Raw genomic sequence first — 16074 nt, 5'->3', positions numbered from 1 at the left:
AAGGAATGATAAATATGTTATTTATATTAAAAGATTTGAATTTCTCTTGGGCCGCAGTAGGGGGAGAAAAGACCCAGAAAGCTTAATACTTAGTGTGAACTGTAGCCCTTTGCTGCAAAAAGCTGAACCAAATAAGGGAAACGTTGAGGACTGCAGCATGCATGACACGGCAGCACCAATTATGAATAAAAAGTTCCAGACTAGAAAAATACTCAGACTTGAACACCATCCACTTGGAATCTTTTTTTGTTTGTAGTAAACTGACAACTGAACAAAATTATCCATGGGAATACTTGCTGGGGGCTTCTAGAAACCTACTCAAAAAAGGCATCTTGGCCAGGCTGAGACCGGACACTGGCCGGGGACTCGCACGGGGCAGGTTGGGGCGGCGCGCGACAGGGACGCTGGAGCAGGCAGAAAGCGGAAGTGACCTCGGAGAGGCTACCTTTGCTTTACCGCATCATTCTACTTCGGTGCGCTAGAGCTCGCTCCTTCTCGCAAACCAACTTTCAAGTCTGAAGAGAAATCTCATCAGTCCAAATTATGAGGGTATCTACGTTCTCGGAGCAGCCGAGGGAGGGAGCCGGGCTTCCTTTCTGCAGCTGCTTGACCTCTCTGTGGGCCCCTGGGCAGACCGAGGAGAAGACACGAAGCTGACACGGGGCGGCACTCTTACCCCTACCAAGAGTTTACTGCTCAAATCTCAGCTTGCACTTAAGCTATGAGTTTACTACAGGTAAGAACTTTTCAAGTTTGAAAGTAACCTCATTTCAGGGCTAGGGTGCCCATATAATTACTAGACGGACGTATCTATGAACATGGAACATGGCATCAGAGCATAACTTCATCTCTTGTTTTGGGAGATGAAATGCAGTCCTTCTGGGTGCAAGGCCATGTACCTTACAAGACGACCGTGGGAATCAAGAATCCTTAGGTGATCTCCAGTCATACAGCAAGACAAGGTAACGAGGACTTCCTTCATCTTCCTCAGAGCCCAAAGATTACAACTGCAAGAGTCACTCTCTCACGGACAGCTAGTTACTGGAGACTCTGACTAAGCCAGGCAACATTCAATACAGCATTGTAGGCAAACCCATTTCTCTTTTCTCTTGCGTCTGCAGGTAAAGCTACGCAGAATAGGGGAAGCTGTCAGGAAGCGGACTGGTGTTGGATTTTTACATCGTTTAAAAATTACCCCCAACAAAATACCCCATCATAAACAATGATCTCCACTGAAAAATAAAGCTATTTTAAAACTGATAGGCTGAACTTTTAAAATATTAAGTTAAATTAGGCAGCAGCAATTAAGATAGATAGATATCGCTTTAAGAAAAAAGAGTATTCAAACAGGTTAGAATGATTAAAAATGGGCAAATACTTGCCAGTAGGCAAAATATGGGAAAATCAATTCAAGTATGAATATAGTATATTAAGAGTCATATAAATTACACATATTTACAAAAGTTAGAAAATGTAGTTCATATCTGCTAATCCACTGTGGAGGATGTTAGTTCAAATGAACATTTGCTCCGGGTGCAGGGACCTATTTTGGCTCAGCCAGCTTCTCGGCTTCTCCTGGTGCTGAGCACATAAAGCAAGCGCCCAGGAATTATTCACCAAAATGAAAAGACACCGACGGCTCATGGGGGATGGGGAGCTCATTATCAAATTCCGATTTAATTATGCCTCAGTTGTCCCTGCAGATGTATCAGGCGGTGCTGGGGACCTCTAACAGTCACATTTAAATTTTGTAGGATTTGCAAACATTTTGAGAACCGAGGCCTTCTGAAGCTGTGAGGGAAGGTGACACATGGTAGGAAGCGAGTGAACCAAGATAACAGCATCACTCACTCTCGTTTGCTGCCTTTGGGCTCACACAATCCTGACTTACAGAAGACGACAAAGAAGGAAATCTGAGGGAACCCCAAAAGTGGTTTTAAAAAGTAAAAGTGCACCATGAATCGCTGTGAAACCTTAAATAACTCAGTGTGCAGACGGAGCTGGCGTCACGGTCCTGAGGCTGCAGCACAGCCTCACCAGTCTGCTGCCTAGCGAGCATTGCTGGGTTCACTCAGTCGAGCAGTTCTGGCCACACAAGATGAGGCTGAGGGACAAAGCCTACTGAGCAGAAACATAAAAACCAGATCATGGAAAATTCTCTTGTTTGGAATGCCAAGTATCTGATGTATGAGTGTGTAAGTAAATTCCACTACACTAAGAAAAAGCCCACAATCATACATGAATATCTGCTCCCCTACAACATTGAAATAAACCAGAGAAGAGGCCCACATTTCAGAACAAAGCCCTGCATCCAATGTCTCCTGCCTGTCTGCCCCTGGGCTGGACGGATCCAGGCCCACCTGTGGGCATAGACAGTGCATGTCTTCAGGTGACACCTGGAACGTGGCACCGCGGATACATGCTACCAGCCAACGTGAGGACACATTTCCTCATACATTTGCAAAATAGGATGTAAAATCTCGTCTGAGTTTACAAAGGGGAAAAAAAAACATGATTAAAAACCCTGGGTTAAGAACAACAGCAGGGCAGCTGACCGCCACTGATCACACAGAGACTGGTTGAACCCGTGATGCCAGTGGCGATGGCACCACCTGGAACACACAACACACTGCCAGGACGTGCGGCGCAGCACTGGGTCTCCCCGCTTCCCAGGATGCCCTCCCTTCCGTGAAGGGCACTACAAAAAGTTGGGTCTAGAGTCAGTGGTGAAGTCTTCACATTAACCGTCGACAGTGCCCGGGGACGGCCGTGAAGGGCGTCAGTCAACCGGAGCTTGGAAAATCAACCTGACACAGTTCTGCTCCCCAGCCAGCTGCGTGGCACAGAAAGGACAGGCAGCGTGGAACGCATGGGTCCCGTGGGGCAGCGGAATCTGAGACCAGTATTTGGCAGACTTCTCTGAGCACACGTGTCCACAGGGGGTGAACGCATGAGTCGGGGGTCCTGCGTCCACGTAAAATCCTGCCTCGCAGCCCAGCCAGAGAGGCACATAGGGGCCCACTGTCCTGCACATGGGACACTCCCTCTCATTGGCCTCCGTGTCGCTCCGGTGGCCCCAGTTGTGGTACCCGTGCACGTGGCCGCAGCTGAGATACGCCCAGGGCTGCTTCTCCTCCACTACCTCCTTCCTGCTGATGCTGGGGAAAGCCAGCGTGCTGAGGCCCACAGGACACTGAGGGCGGGCGGCGTTGATTTCCTGCCGCAGAGCTTCGATGTGCTTCTGTGTGGGAGCGTGGAAAAGGCCGTCGGCTGTTCTCCAGAGAAGAGTGGCCCCGCACAGGTCGATGAGGGAGCCGTCCTGCAGCACATTGGTCTCACTTTCCACCTGCAACAGGTTCGACAGAGAGACACCTTTTAGAAGCAAAACCATGCCAACCATGGAGCAAACCTCGCCAACTCTCCTCTCAAACCAAATGCCACGTTTGCTGAAGACAGCGAGGGGCGATTCATGTCAGGAGCACAGGAGCAGCCTATTTCCCTGAGCAGCCTGTCTCCTCAGTACACATCAGATGTATTACATCCGTCCAGTGCACGAAGCCCAGTCAATGCCATGGGTCTCAGGAACTTCACAAGTCTCGGTAGGTTTTTACTTGGATTCGGTTAGCTGACAGATCTCATTAGGGCCAGAGCGGCCTACAGGTGCACGGCCTGAGGACGGACACTCCTCCCAACCGCAGCCCTGGCAGAGGACCCATGGGGGGCTGCAGCCATTACTGCAGTGTCCAGCACACTTCTGTGTCCTTCAGCTTTACACGCACCTCGAACCCACCTTCACTTCATTTGTGAGGGCTGAGGCCCACTCCTTCACCGCGAGCCTAATTTGAAAAGGATGCCTGTGTCTGCACGAAGTCATACAGGTCCTGTTAACAGCTGACGAGCAGCACAGGGAGGTGTGGGCAGCAGGAACTGACCACTGCTTCCCTGGTCACAGCCTGTGGAGCCCTGGGTGTTCACAGACCAATAAAGCAGAGCCTGTCATCAGGAGCAGGAGGCGGCCTGCCCAAAGCCAGGGTTACGGGGTCAGCAAGGTGCTCCTGAGGCCACTGCCCCACTAGAGCTCAGAGCACGGAGTCTGGGGCTCGCTGCTAGCTCTGGACCTGGCTCCGTCATTTGAGTAAGTTCTGGAAGCACCCTGTCCCTCAACTGCTCCTTCTGTAAAATGTGGATAAGGTGGTTGTGAGGGGCAGAGATGTTAACACAGAAAAGTTCCCTGAACAAGGCGTGGCACGCAGTGAGAGCCATGTGCACTGTTCGTTGCTGTGACTGAGGAAGACAGGTCAGGAAGCTTTCCCGGAACAGAGGTCTGCACCTGTCAGGAGTAGATGGGGGCCGCAGGGAGGCGAGCAGAGGAGGCCAAGCAGCACATGCTGAAGGGACCACAGAAGACGAGCCGGACCTACGCTGAGCCACACTCCCAGGGGGACCAGCCAGCTCTCTGAACTCGGGGGTCTGTGTTACGTCCCCAGGGAAGTGCCTGCTCCAGTGGACCAGCTCCCAGGAGATCCAGGAGTGTCTGCCCACGGGACGGCACTGCGTGGCGATCAGGACTCCAGACTCAACCAGGAGCCTCGAGTGTGAGCTCCGCCCGCAGCTGCCATCTCACTGCACCGCTGGGTGTTTCCCTTCCTCGTGCCACGCCCTCTCACACACTCGCCTGCTCCGTTCCCTCGGAGGCTGGCATCTGGCGCTGCATTGTCGGCATGAACTGCACCCAGCAGCCGCCGCCTCCCCCTTGCTGTGTACTGATGGGGACCAGCATGGACACTGGGCCAGCCCTGTGTGAAACTGTGGAGCAACTGGAGACAAAGTCACTTTTTCTTTAAAGAAAAGTATTTTCACAAACTCCACTTATGGTCTCTGGAAAAGCGGCTGATAAACTTATTGACTCTGTTGGCTTTTAAAGAAAATGCTTCTCATGGGTCACTCAGGCATGATGCCCAGAGGCTTTACCAGAAGGTGCAGAGGCTGTGCCTGTAGCCAAATCCTGGTGTGGAAAACACAGCAGTAACAGCTTCCTGTGAATAAGCATCCTGGGGAGAACAACTGGCCAGCTCCTCAAAATGGTGCCCATCTGCTTTTTCTGGCCTTGAAACAGTTAGTTATCTTTTTCTCTGGTAAGTGCTGGATCACACCCTCCATGTCCTGCATGCTTTTCTATGGGAGGTTTTAAGAACTCCTTCTTCCCCACCTTCTAGATAAAGGCACACCCTTGCACCTAACCATCGCTTGAAGCACAAACGGGAAGGATGTGGAGAGGCTTTCCACACGGCACAGCCAAGTCAGAAGTCCCAAGCTCACGAGGACTTAGACTCAATCGTGAAGAAAGGCCCCCAAAACCAACCGTGGCAGGGCATGCCGATTAGTGATGGTCATTACAGAAAAACATGGACACACCATGTCAGTGTATTTCAGGTGAAAAATTATAACTATGATTTTGGAGACTAACACAGAGAATTCTGTGTTAATTTTTTACTACGAATTTAAGAACAAAAAGATAACTATTCCTTAATTCTAGAAAGTCTCAGTTATTCTTTCACTCAAAATTTTCATTAGTTGATCTTGGACTGCTCAGGATTCTCCAAATTTGTAAAGGTTTGCCCTACATTTGTTTTTCAGAAAACAGCTTCAGCAGACATGTGGTGAGGTCCAGAACAGAGACGAGGCTCCGGAAGTGGGGATAATGGGTACGTGGCTTCCACCACGGGAGAAGACAGAGGTCCCTGCGGCCCGCGCCCGCGCCCCGGAGGCCCACTCACCAGCTTGCCCCTCTGCTGCGCCGACCTGGTCTCCCTCAGAGTGTACACGTCCCCACAGACTGAGATCTCACGCCACAGCCCGGGCTGCGACTCCTCGGTGAAGCCGCCTCTTGGGTGCATCACCAGGACGCCATTGGTGGTCAGCCCGTCCATGTGGCCGTCAGGGTTTTTCCATTTCGCTGCCTTTTCCTGGAGGGCACACAAAGCAGGCTGAGGGCACACGCACAACAAGGGGGTCCGGGAGCTTCAGGATGCTGGGCAGAGGCAGAGGGGCGGAAAGGGGTAAGCCTGCATTTTCTGTTTAAAGCTAATCCTTCCAGGATAAAAGATGTAATTATTCTGATTATGAAAGATATGCTAAAAGGGATGAACCATTTATCACTGGATGTACATTCACCTCAGGTGCTTACAGAAAGCCTGACGCTCAGGCTCCCTCTATGATGCACGGCCCAGGTAACGGGGAATCCACCTTTCTCTTCTTCAGGCGCACTGTGGAGAGCTGCCTGATTATATAAACACGCTTTCTGTGCGCTTGCTATCTGGGCATAGGAGGAAGGCAATCACATAAAAAGACTTTTTATCAAATCCACCATTACAAAACATGTTATGCCAACAAGTGTGGCCATTTGTTTCCATACAAGTCAGCATGGATCTCCTCAGAAGCGGGGGCACCGTTGCAGGCAGGCACTCTTGCTGCCTGCATCGCCATGGCTGCCTCTTCCTTTCCGGTGACAGAGCCCAGGGACAGGCCACACAGCAGGGCTGGGGATGGACTCTGCTCAGGATGGTGGCTCCTGAGTGACAGACCTGCCCTCCCGGTGGCCGGCCCTCTGGGGGCCTGGCCACTCTGCTCTGATAGGCTGTCCTGCTGCAGGGCTGCAGGCACAGGGCAGGCGCTGGCAGGTGCAGTTGTGGAGGAGGTGGCAGGGACAGAGGGCAAGGCAGATGTGCAGGCCCCTGGAGTGGCCTTCCTCTGCATTTCTTGTCCGCGGGGCAACATTTTTATTACCTGGAGGCCACAAGGAGCTAGTTCTCTCCCTTGAAACTTGTCCCAATTCAGAAGGGAACTGTAGCAAAGCTACTTGTTCACTAAAACTCCGGGGCTCGTTTACAAGGAGACCCGAGCAGGGCAGGGACTTTGGTCTCTGTGATGCCCTATCTATAACACCCAGTGTGGAACACAACAAACCTTTAATAAAACATTTCTGAATGAATGAGTCACTCGCTAGCATTTTCTTTTGAACCCTAATGACCCAGATTTGGCCAATTATTTTTCTTCTAACATAACCCCCTGGAATCCATCACAAGTATACGCCCCATGTAAGGTATATTCTGTAACAAAATAATGACGGTCCCTTTCATCACTGGTAGAGCAACGTACCAAACGATGAGCCACGTCACACAGTCTCCAGGTGTTTAGTAACAGGTTAAACCTAACAGGTACCACACGCTGCAATTATTTTTTTGCCCCATTTAAATCCTCCCTGTCCTGATAATGAGCGTTTCTCTCAGGCCACCCCCTCCTTAACAGTACTCACTCCAAGGAAGATGTTTTTGGAAGAGTCGAAGCCAGCAGCGAATATCCGTGCGGTGTAGGGCTCGCTCCTGTCGCACACGATCCTGCAGGCGAACCTGGAGATGGTGCTCTGCGTGATCTGGGATTCCTCGCTGTTCTGGCCGCCGGAGATGGTGTCCGTGACCACAAAGTCGATGGGGCTTTCCGTTGACCTGCCCACCTGGACAAACCAACAGCTTGTGATTCACCTGGACGGCTCCGGGGAGCGGACGGGGTCAGAAGGTAAAGACAAAAACCCAGTGCGCTCCTTTTCCCACTTAACAAAGGGAGGAACCACAGCAACCATCACATCTTTTTAAACAAAATATTTATTAACTTTATTGCAGTGAGAACAAGAAACGTGAAACTGACCTCTTTATACAAAGCTGAAGGCACAACACAGTAACCGACTGTAGGCGCACACAGTACAACAGATCTCTAGCACGGACTCACCTGAAGCCCCATGTCTCTTGTTTAGTCCACCAGATTTTAAATATTAAGAGGAAGCTCAATTTCTATTCTGGAGGAAAATATTAAAATTTCCCACACACTCTAGATTTTATTTCCTGGACTCAGGTAGAAATATTACTCTTTTTCTTAACTCATTAAGTTTACCGGTACATTGTGGGTACTCAGTATGATGACATTCACCATTGGGAATGTGTACCTTTACATGATGCACCTTGGTTCTTATTTTCTTCCCCATCCCCCTGCCCTTCTTATTTACAAAGACTTTGTTTCCATTTTTTCTTTTCCTCATTTTTTTTCACTTCCCTCCTTTCCTTTCTCCTACCCCTCCCACTTCCCCTTCCCCTTTGGACCTTTTTTTCTATTTAACATTGTCTATTATATATTTTGACCCCCACTTACACTTTCAGAGACACTATACTGTATTTACATGTGTGTCCTATTCATTTCACTTAAGAGTACGGCCTAAATGTGCATCCATTTAGCTATAAATGTCTCTATAGTTTCTCATTCTTTATGGCTAAGTAGTACTCCATTTCATTTTTAAAAACACACCTTTTTATCCAGTCACAGTTTATGAGCAATTGAGCTGTTTCCAAGTTTTAGCTATTACAATCTCTGCCATTATTAACAGGGGAGCACATACATTGCTGTACTATGATGCTTTTAATTCTTTTTGGAAGACACCCAGCAAGGGGCCAGCTGGGTTAAATGGGACCTCTAATTCTAGTTCTTTGAGCTGTCTCCATACTGATTTCCACAGGGGTTGCACCAGTCTACACTCCCACCCACCATAGACAGGATTCCTTTCTCCCCACAGCCCTGCAAGCATTTGCTATTGGTTGAATTCTTGATAGCAGCCATTCTTTCTGAGGTGAGGCGGAATCTCAGTGTTGTTTTTATTTGCATCTCTTGAATGACTAGCGATGTAGAACATTTTTTTGTATGTTTATCTGATGTTTCTACTTCTTTGTCAGAGAAATGTCTGTTCATTTTAGATGTCTATTTTTGGATTGGGTCTTTATATTTGGGGGTGATGATTTTTTTTTTAAATTCTTAATATATTCTAGATAGTAGACCTTTCTCCGAGGAACAGCTGGTAAAAATTTTTTCCCACAGTGTGGGTTGTCTCTCCACTCTGTTGGTGGTTTCTTTTACTGTGCAGAAGCTTTTTAGTAAGATGAGATCCCAGTTGCTGATTCTTGTGCTAGTTCACATGTGACTGAGGTTTTGCACATTAAGTCTTTTCCTATGCCAATGTCTTTGAGAGTTCTAACTAACTCCTCTTTCAGCAGGTTTAGTGCTTCTGTTTTAACTCTTAGATCTTCGATCCATTTCTATTTCAGTTTAGTACATGGTGAGAGATGCAGGTCTAGTTTTAATCTTTGGCAAGTTGAAACCCACTTTTTCCAAAGAGGCTATCTTTCCTCCAGTGAGGATGGTTGGCTCCTTTGTCAAAGATGAGGTGGCTGAGTATGTCTGGAATTGTTTCTACATCTTCTAATCTATTCCATTGATCCTCAGGTCTGTTTCTTTGTCAATACCATGCTGTTTTTATCACAGTGGCTTGGTAGTATAGTTTCAAGTTGGGGATTGTGATACCCCCTACCTTGTCTTTGTTGCCTAGACTTGCTTTTGGTATTCTAGGTCTCTTCTTGTTCCAGATGATTTTTTGATTGTGTTCTCAAGTTCTGCAAAATATGCTACTAGAAGTTCAATTGGATTACGGTGAAGCTATCTAGCAGTTTTTGAAGCATGGCCATTCTGGTAGGATCAATTTCATTATGTCATGATCTTACCTGGCTGGCCACATAAGACGTGTCTATCCATTTGCTCCCATTTACGGCTACCCTCTGGAGTGCCAGTAAAACTGTATTCCTTAGGACACAAGCCTGACAGGGCTCTCAAGAGAAAAGGAACCTCGGTCACGTTCCTACTGCAGAATTGGTGTGGGAAACCTGGTATTCTACTGAATCAGCTCCACACTATTTTAAAGGCAGTCATGTCTGTAAGCTATGATGTTTCTGAGTTGCACTGATATTCCAATGGCACAGAAGCCAAAATATTTCTGAATTTCATCTGATACTCTTAGAGTGCTGGCTGTTATTCATATGCAGTGGTTATGGTAAGAATTCCCTCCATCCCACATGCACTAAATTTTGTTTGGAGGAGAGTATGGGTTTGCCTGGACACCAGGTGAGCTCGCTAAATCATGGATGAGCCTTCTGCACCTCCCTTCCCGCCTGTAACTTGAGTTTCAGACTCTTGCCATGAGACTAATGAAGCATCGCTCCTCCTACCCAAGACCCAACTCCCCAAGCAGCCTAACATCCAAGAGTCTCCACCTCCCTGGATTCTGTTCCTGACTGTCCCGTTTCTGGAGCCGCTACTGTCCCCTCTTCCTGCACCCTGCCCTCAAATATTGTGAAGCTTCTCAAACCACAGTTAAGAACTAGTTTTGTTGTTTGGTACTAATACTACTGATGCTTTAAAAAATGTAATAAAAATGAGCACTAGAGGGCTGGGCATTTAGCTCAGTGGTTCCGCTGCCTGTCTTGCAAGTACAAGGACCCAAGTTTGAGCCCCAGTACAAGAAAAAAATAAATAAAAAAAAAAAAATAAAAAAAAGCACTAGAAAAATGTTACTCTGCTTAGGTGTCTAAGCAATGATGCATTGCTATAAAAGTTTCCCCTGTACTCATTAACTCCTGTATCCCTGAAAGCACTTTACTGCTGCAAGGGTGTAGTTTGAGTGCCCTGCCCATCACTGAGGACAGTGTCTCCCTCCCTCCCTCTCTCTCTCTCTCCCTCCCCTTTCCCCCACCTCTGTCTCTCTCTTGGCTTTGCAATGAGCTAGATCCAAAAAGCCCTTTTTAAAATTTTGAGGCAGGGTCTCGCTAAATTGGTAAACTGCCCTGGCTGGGTGTGAACTTGCCATCCTCTTGTGGCTTCCCAGAGTGCAGGGATTAGAGACATGCACCATCACCTCTGAGTAGTTTTCCTTCTTTAGAAATACTTTCTTTTGCCTGCAAGCAGGTCTGCAGCTCTAGTCCAAGGCTTAGATTCCCTTACCAGCAATTTCTCTTGGAAAGACTGTTACTCTTTCCACCTGTCTCCTCACCCATCTCAACTTCCCTCCTCACCCATCCTGCTGGGCTTCCCACCTGCCTGTCTCTCGAGCCCCTATGCTGAGGGTCCCACAGATTCCAGGGCTTCTAGCAGCCAGCACACCCGGACTTGGTGTTAGAATAGAGAGCACTGCAGTTCTGTCTCCCCCAGGTAATCGCACCAAATCCCATTCGTGAGCCAAAGTCCCGGTCCCCTCAGCCCCAGATAACACACATTCTCCACGGATGTGAGTAAGCACCCTAAACTCACAGCTTCTGAAGCAACAGGACTCTCACGCCTTCTAGTCCTTGAGTTTCCCTCCACAGTGACAGACTCGTGTCTCACTGGGTGCAGCTGAAGTTGAACGTAAGACTCATTCTCGAGTCTTGCCGTGTCCACAACATCCCTCTGACCCCTTCCCAGCTGTCCCTCAGGTCACAGCCTCAGCCCTGCCACCTCTCCCCAGTCACCATCGCCTCAGCCTTCAAGTCCCCGTGCTCACACTCCTCTGACACGCTTCTCCATCCAGCGACGTCGAACAACGTGCATCAGGTCACACTGGTCTGGGTGCCGAGCCTTCCAACCACTCTGCCCATGCCTCACTGACCCCAGGCTCTGACCCGGCCCCAAGGCATCGTCTCCCTGAGGCAGAGCTGCAGCTCTCGATGCCAGAAACCAGGCAGAGCCTGATGCGGTAGATGCCCAAGAAATAAAGATGAGTGGAGGATGACCACAGTGAGCTCGGGCCCAAGAGACACAGATGTGTTCGCACGCACACATGCACACACACCCTGCATAAAACAGTTTAAGAAATGCTATCGACAAACCATATGTAACTTTAACAGCTTTTCTTGAACTAAATGTATGATAATAAAATGCTACCATCTTAAACTATAGTCAACTAAATAAAAACCCAACCAAACCAAACCCCCAAATTCTAGGTGTTGCGGCAGCCAGGCTCGTACCTGTGAGGAAAGTGCACTCAGCTGGCCTGGGCCTGGCTAGTCTCTCGGCCTGGGGCCTGAATGCACTGGTCTCTCACCTTACGTGGGGATGCTGGGGACACCTGTCATTCCTCTAATGCCACTGGGCCACTTTCTCCCATACATTTTACTTTAACATCAGGCTTCTCTTTCTCTGCTTCCTTTATTTACCTCTCCCCTGCAAGTCCTAAGCTCTTATTTGATTATATTAATCCAGACTCTCTCACTTTTGATTCCTGTATTCACTTCTGCCCTGGCCCTTTGCTGGCTGCTTCTGATATTCTCCTTACCCCACAGTCTGTCCTGGGAACCATGAGCACTGTAGTGCTGGTTTATCAGCGGCAGGCTCTAGAGGTACTAACCTGTTAAACGGTAAAACATTAAAACAAGTTGTCTTTCCAAAGCCTCCTAAGATTTGCATTTAAATCAAAATGACCTGACACGAATCCTCCACATGTCCAGTTAGTCTGTGGATGGATGTGTAGTCTTCTTAAGAAGTATATACGTTCCTGTTGAGCTCACCATGTTTTATTCGATTAGCTTGGGCTGGCATCGTGTACAGAACAAAGAATGCAGGAGCTTTAAGGCTTGTTCCTGTGACTAAGGTCTTCTCTAAGCTTCTCTCGAAGGCCGAGAATTCTCAGTTGTGAAGGGAAGAGTGAGTGTAGATGTGGGTGTGTGTACACATATATTTAATTAGAACAAGGTGCTCTCTGGCAGAAGAGAAGAGAAGGACTATTGGAATAGTACGGTGAGTAAAGCCACTGCTAATGTTTTTCCCAAATTAGATAATCTTGCACTTTAGTTCAAACTGGCATTAAATAACTATGTCTGTATTTGTGACGATGTCTGTCATGCACCTGTCTAGGATTATTTAGGTTTTCTCTTGTAATAATGAACACGTTCACATGGTCCTGAAATCAAGCAGTGTGAACCCTCTGTGCACATCACCTCGTCAGTCCCCTACCCAGCAAGGTGGCCATGTTATCAAGGTGTGTGTGTCCTTCTGGAAGTTGTTAATGCACTTGAACATTACTTAATCCATTGGACTATACTGATTTGGCACTTAATGTAATACCTAACATTATTGTCTATAATACATTAATTTATTAACATCGAACATTAAGTAATCTTAACAGAATCAAATACTACTGACGAGACTCAATGTGTTTAACAATGTTAGTATTTAATCCATTTAATGTGTTTGGAGCTCTTTCTGAGCTCTTCCTATCCTGTACAAAAAGCCTTTTCTGTTCTCATCCCAAATTTACCAAAATGGCCCTATTTGTACAGATTTTATTTTACATATACCTAAGGGTATCTCTGGCTAAGTCTCTAGCAACTAGAGAAGAGTATAAACAGAGACAAGAGGTGAGTCACAGCAGGTATGCATTTCATAGTTTTCACATGTTTCCAAGTGTAAAACAACATACAGCACGTAGGATACTATGTGTTTCCCTTACATCTCTGACAAAGCCTTTTGGAATTTTTCCAATCTAGTAGAGTAAAAAACAGTATTTCTGTGTGATTTTAATTCACATTCTTTTTAAAGAAATGACATTGAATATATTTTCTTATTTGTAAGAGCCATTTGTTTTCCCTTTTGGATGAACTGTCAAATCCTCTGATGACTTCTTTATTCAACCGCTTGCTGATTTCGAGTTATCTGAGATTGTTAACCCTTTGCAGTCCAAACTGTAAACATTTCTTCCTGGTGATATTTGCCTTTTGTTTTTACTTTACTATATTTGGCTGCACAGAAATTTAACTGTCTAAAAACAATTTATCAATCACTTTTTAATGGTTTATAGGTCTTATTTCAGAATTAGAAAGTTCTTCCTACTTAAAGTTATACAACATCTTCTCATGTTTTCTTCTAGTAGTTTTTATTTGTAGAAAAATCTCTGAAGCTTAAATTTGGAATTTTATGAATTCTCAAACAGTGTTTTCCCCCCAGATAGCTAATCTGGTGTTTTTGTTATTAATTTTTAATTTAATAAACATAAGGAAAAATAGATTATTTCTCCCAATTTTTGAAAGAGGAAACAAGGTACCTTTCCTTTAGACTAGTTCTTCTTGGCAGTCTGAGATGCTGACATTCATGATCACTATGGATACTTCTAAAAACGATAGAGTTTTATTTCTTTTTCGATCATGGTTGAAATAACTGGTGTAGGTTGTCAGGGTAAGGATGCATATGCCACGATGCTACAGAAAAGAGCACACAGAAGCTGGGGCGCATCTTTCTCATTTTTCTACTATAATGTTTAAGTGTGTGCATTTACAAAGGGAAGCACAGGGCTGAGGATTTGGTTCAGTGGTTCTGGCGCCAGTCTTGCAAGCACAAGGACCTGAGTTCGATTTTTTGCAAGCACAAGGACCTGAGTTCGATCCCCGGTACCAAAAAAAACCTGAAGTACAGACTGGCATATGCCTTTTTGCCTTATTTATAGTAGTTTCTGTTTAATATTCATGATTGGCTGTATTGTGTTTTGTATTTAAATGTGCCTTATGGTACCTATTCTTACCTACTGTTGGAAGCATAACTCTGGTTGTAGTTATTTTGGTTTTGTTTGTTTTTTGAGACAGAGTCTCACCATGTAGCTCAGCCTGGCCTGGAACTCACTACGTAGCTCAGCCGGGCCTCAAACTTGCAGCAATCCTCCTGCCTCAGCAGGCATGCGCTACCATGCCCAGCTGTTTATAGTTCTGTTAAACTAGTATATGCAACACATAATGAATTTATTATTGATTTAGTATTTTAAATATTATTTTATATATTTATTTGCCAGTCATATCTTCTTTTCAGATCTGCATTTATTTCTTTGGCCACTTTTAAAGTGTGGAAAATGATTAGTACACTACGAGTATCATTCCTCTATCTACTTGATTCTTTGCCTAAATTATCACTACTTGGTTTGCCTTTAGTTTTTTCACATTCAGAAAGACAAGCTGTATAAAGCAAAATCTATTTCTTTATTCGGTATTAATCATGCGCTATTCCAACACTACAAAGTCACTTATATTTTGTTTCAGGACTTTTGTTCGTCAATTTTTACATTTAAACACTTCTTTTCTTCAGAGTTTTTTCCAGAAGAATTATGATACTGTATTAGTATCTGTCATAATTATCTGACATTTCTTTCAACTTTATTTATATAATAATTTAACTCTCTAGATAGAAATGCAGTGTCTTTTTGTTTCCACACTACCTTTGCTTTTTTTCCTTTATTAGCCTAAAATTTAACATTCTGTTATTTTATTTTATTATGATTATGATTATGATTTTGTACCAGGGATCGAACTTGGGTCCTTGCACTTGCGAGGCAGGTGGCGGAATCACTGAGCTAAATCCCCAGCCCGATCTTCTGTTATTTTAAAGTAGCAAATTTTGTATACATTTATAAAGTCTCTTTTAATTCATTAATTGATGATGGGGGCTTTCTTTCTACTCTTCTGCTTTCTTTCAATAGATTTCTGGGTTTTGTTATATACTGCTAAAATTATCTGTGAAACCAACCCATACTTTAATTAGTGTCACTTTTTCAAAATAACTTTTCAAGATAAATACTTACTACTTTGATTTTAGCTTCTTAAATTTTAATAATAAAAGCACTTAAGCTCTACAATTTCTGTGAGAGAGTCAGGAGTTGCCCTCGTTACACGAGTCCTGCTATACAGTGTGCCCACGGTCATTTCTGACGGGGTTGGAATTGTTCTTTTGATGTCTCCATTGACTCATGGTATTTTGGAAGTATTTTCATATGCTGGCTTTTAAAACTGGTTGGCGTTAAGGCTTTCCATTCTTGTTATTAATGTTTACTTTTATTGTACTACTGTGAGACTATGGCCTTTGTAATTTCTTTTTACATTTTTAGAATTAAGTTTTTTTACACCATTTAAAAATCAAGTGATAATAGATTTCATATTATCCGTACTTCTTTCCCTGGTCATCATCTGACACCAAGCTGGATGTTTTGGTTCAACACTGACATACAGAAGTAAAGGAACAATGTGACCCATTTCCCGTGAACAAAGCCAGCTGATACCTGAAACATATCCGTGTCTTTGTCGTGTGTGTACTCCACCACAACAGTCTGGCTTCTTGACAAAGTGTAGGAGATGCTGTGCTGGCCTTTGCAGCTGATAGCCTAATGGTGAAGTAAAAAAACATAAAATCATT

The 16074-nt window shown here is 45.5% G+C and overlaps 1 protein-coding gene across 4 annotated transcripts in view; it reads right to left on the bottom strand.

Moving 5' to 3' along the window:
• Positions 1–451: 451 nt before the first annotated feature.
• Positions 452–16074, bottom strand: part of Peli2 (pellino E3 ubiquitin protein ligase family member 2) — a 123302-nt gene continuing 107679 nt past the window's right edge. For all 4 annotated transcript variants that reach the window (XM_033766895.1, XM_033766896.1, XM_010641416.1 and 1 more), the window contains 4 exons: positions 15941–16042; positions 7316–7513; positions 5778–5966; positions 452–3346 (listed from right to left, as the gene is read on the bottom strand). In XM_033766895.1, the coding sequence (XP_033622786.1) occupies positions 2780–3346; positions 5778–5966; positions 7316–7513; positions 15941–16042 (1056 nt within the window). In that variant the 3' untranslated portion in view covers positions 452–2779. The remainder of the gene's footprint in view (positions 3347–5777; positions 5967–7315; positions 7514–15940; positions 16043–16074) is intronic.

Source organism: Fukomys damarensis, unplaced genomic scaffold (assembly GCF_012274545.1).
Source record: "Fukomys damarensis isolate Sample0158 unplaced genomic scaffold, DMR_v1.0_HiC HiC_scaffold_21, whole genome shotgun sequence".
Lineage (NCBI taxonomy): Eukaryota > Metazoa > Chordata > Mammalia > Rodentia > Bathyergidae > Fukomys > Fukomys damarensis.
The sequence above is the reverse complement of the archived record's forward strand: the minus strand, read 5'-3'. Positions and strand labels throughout refer to the sequence as shown.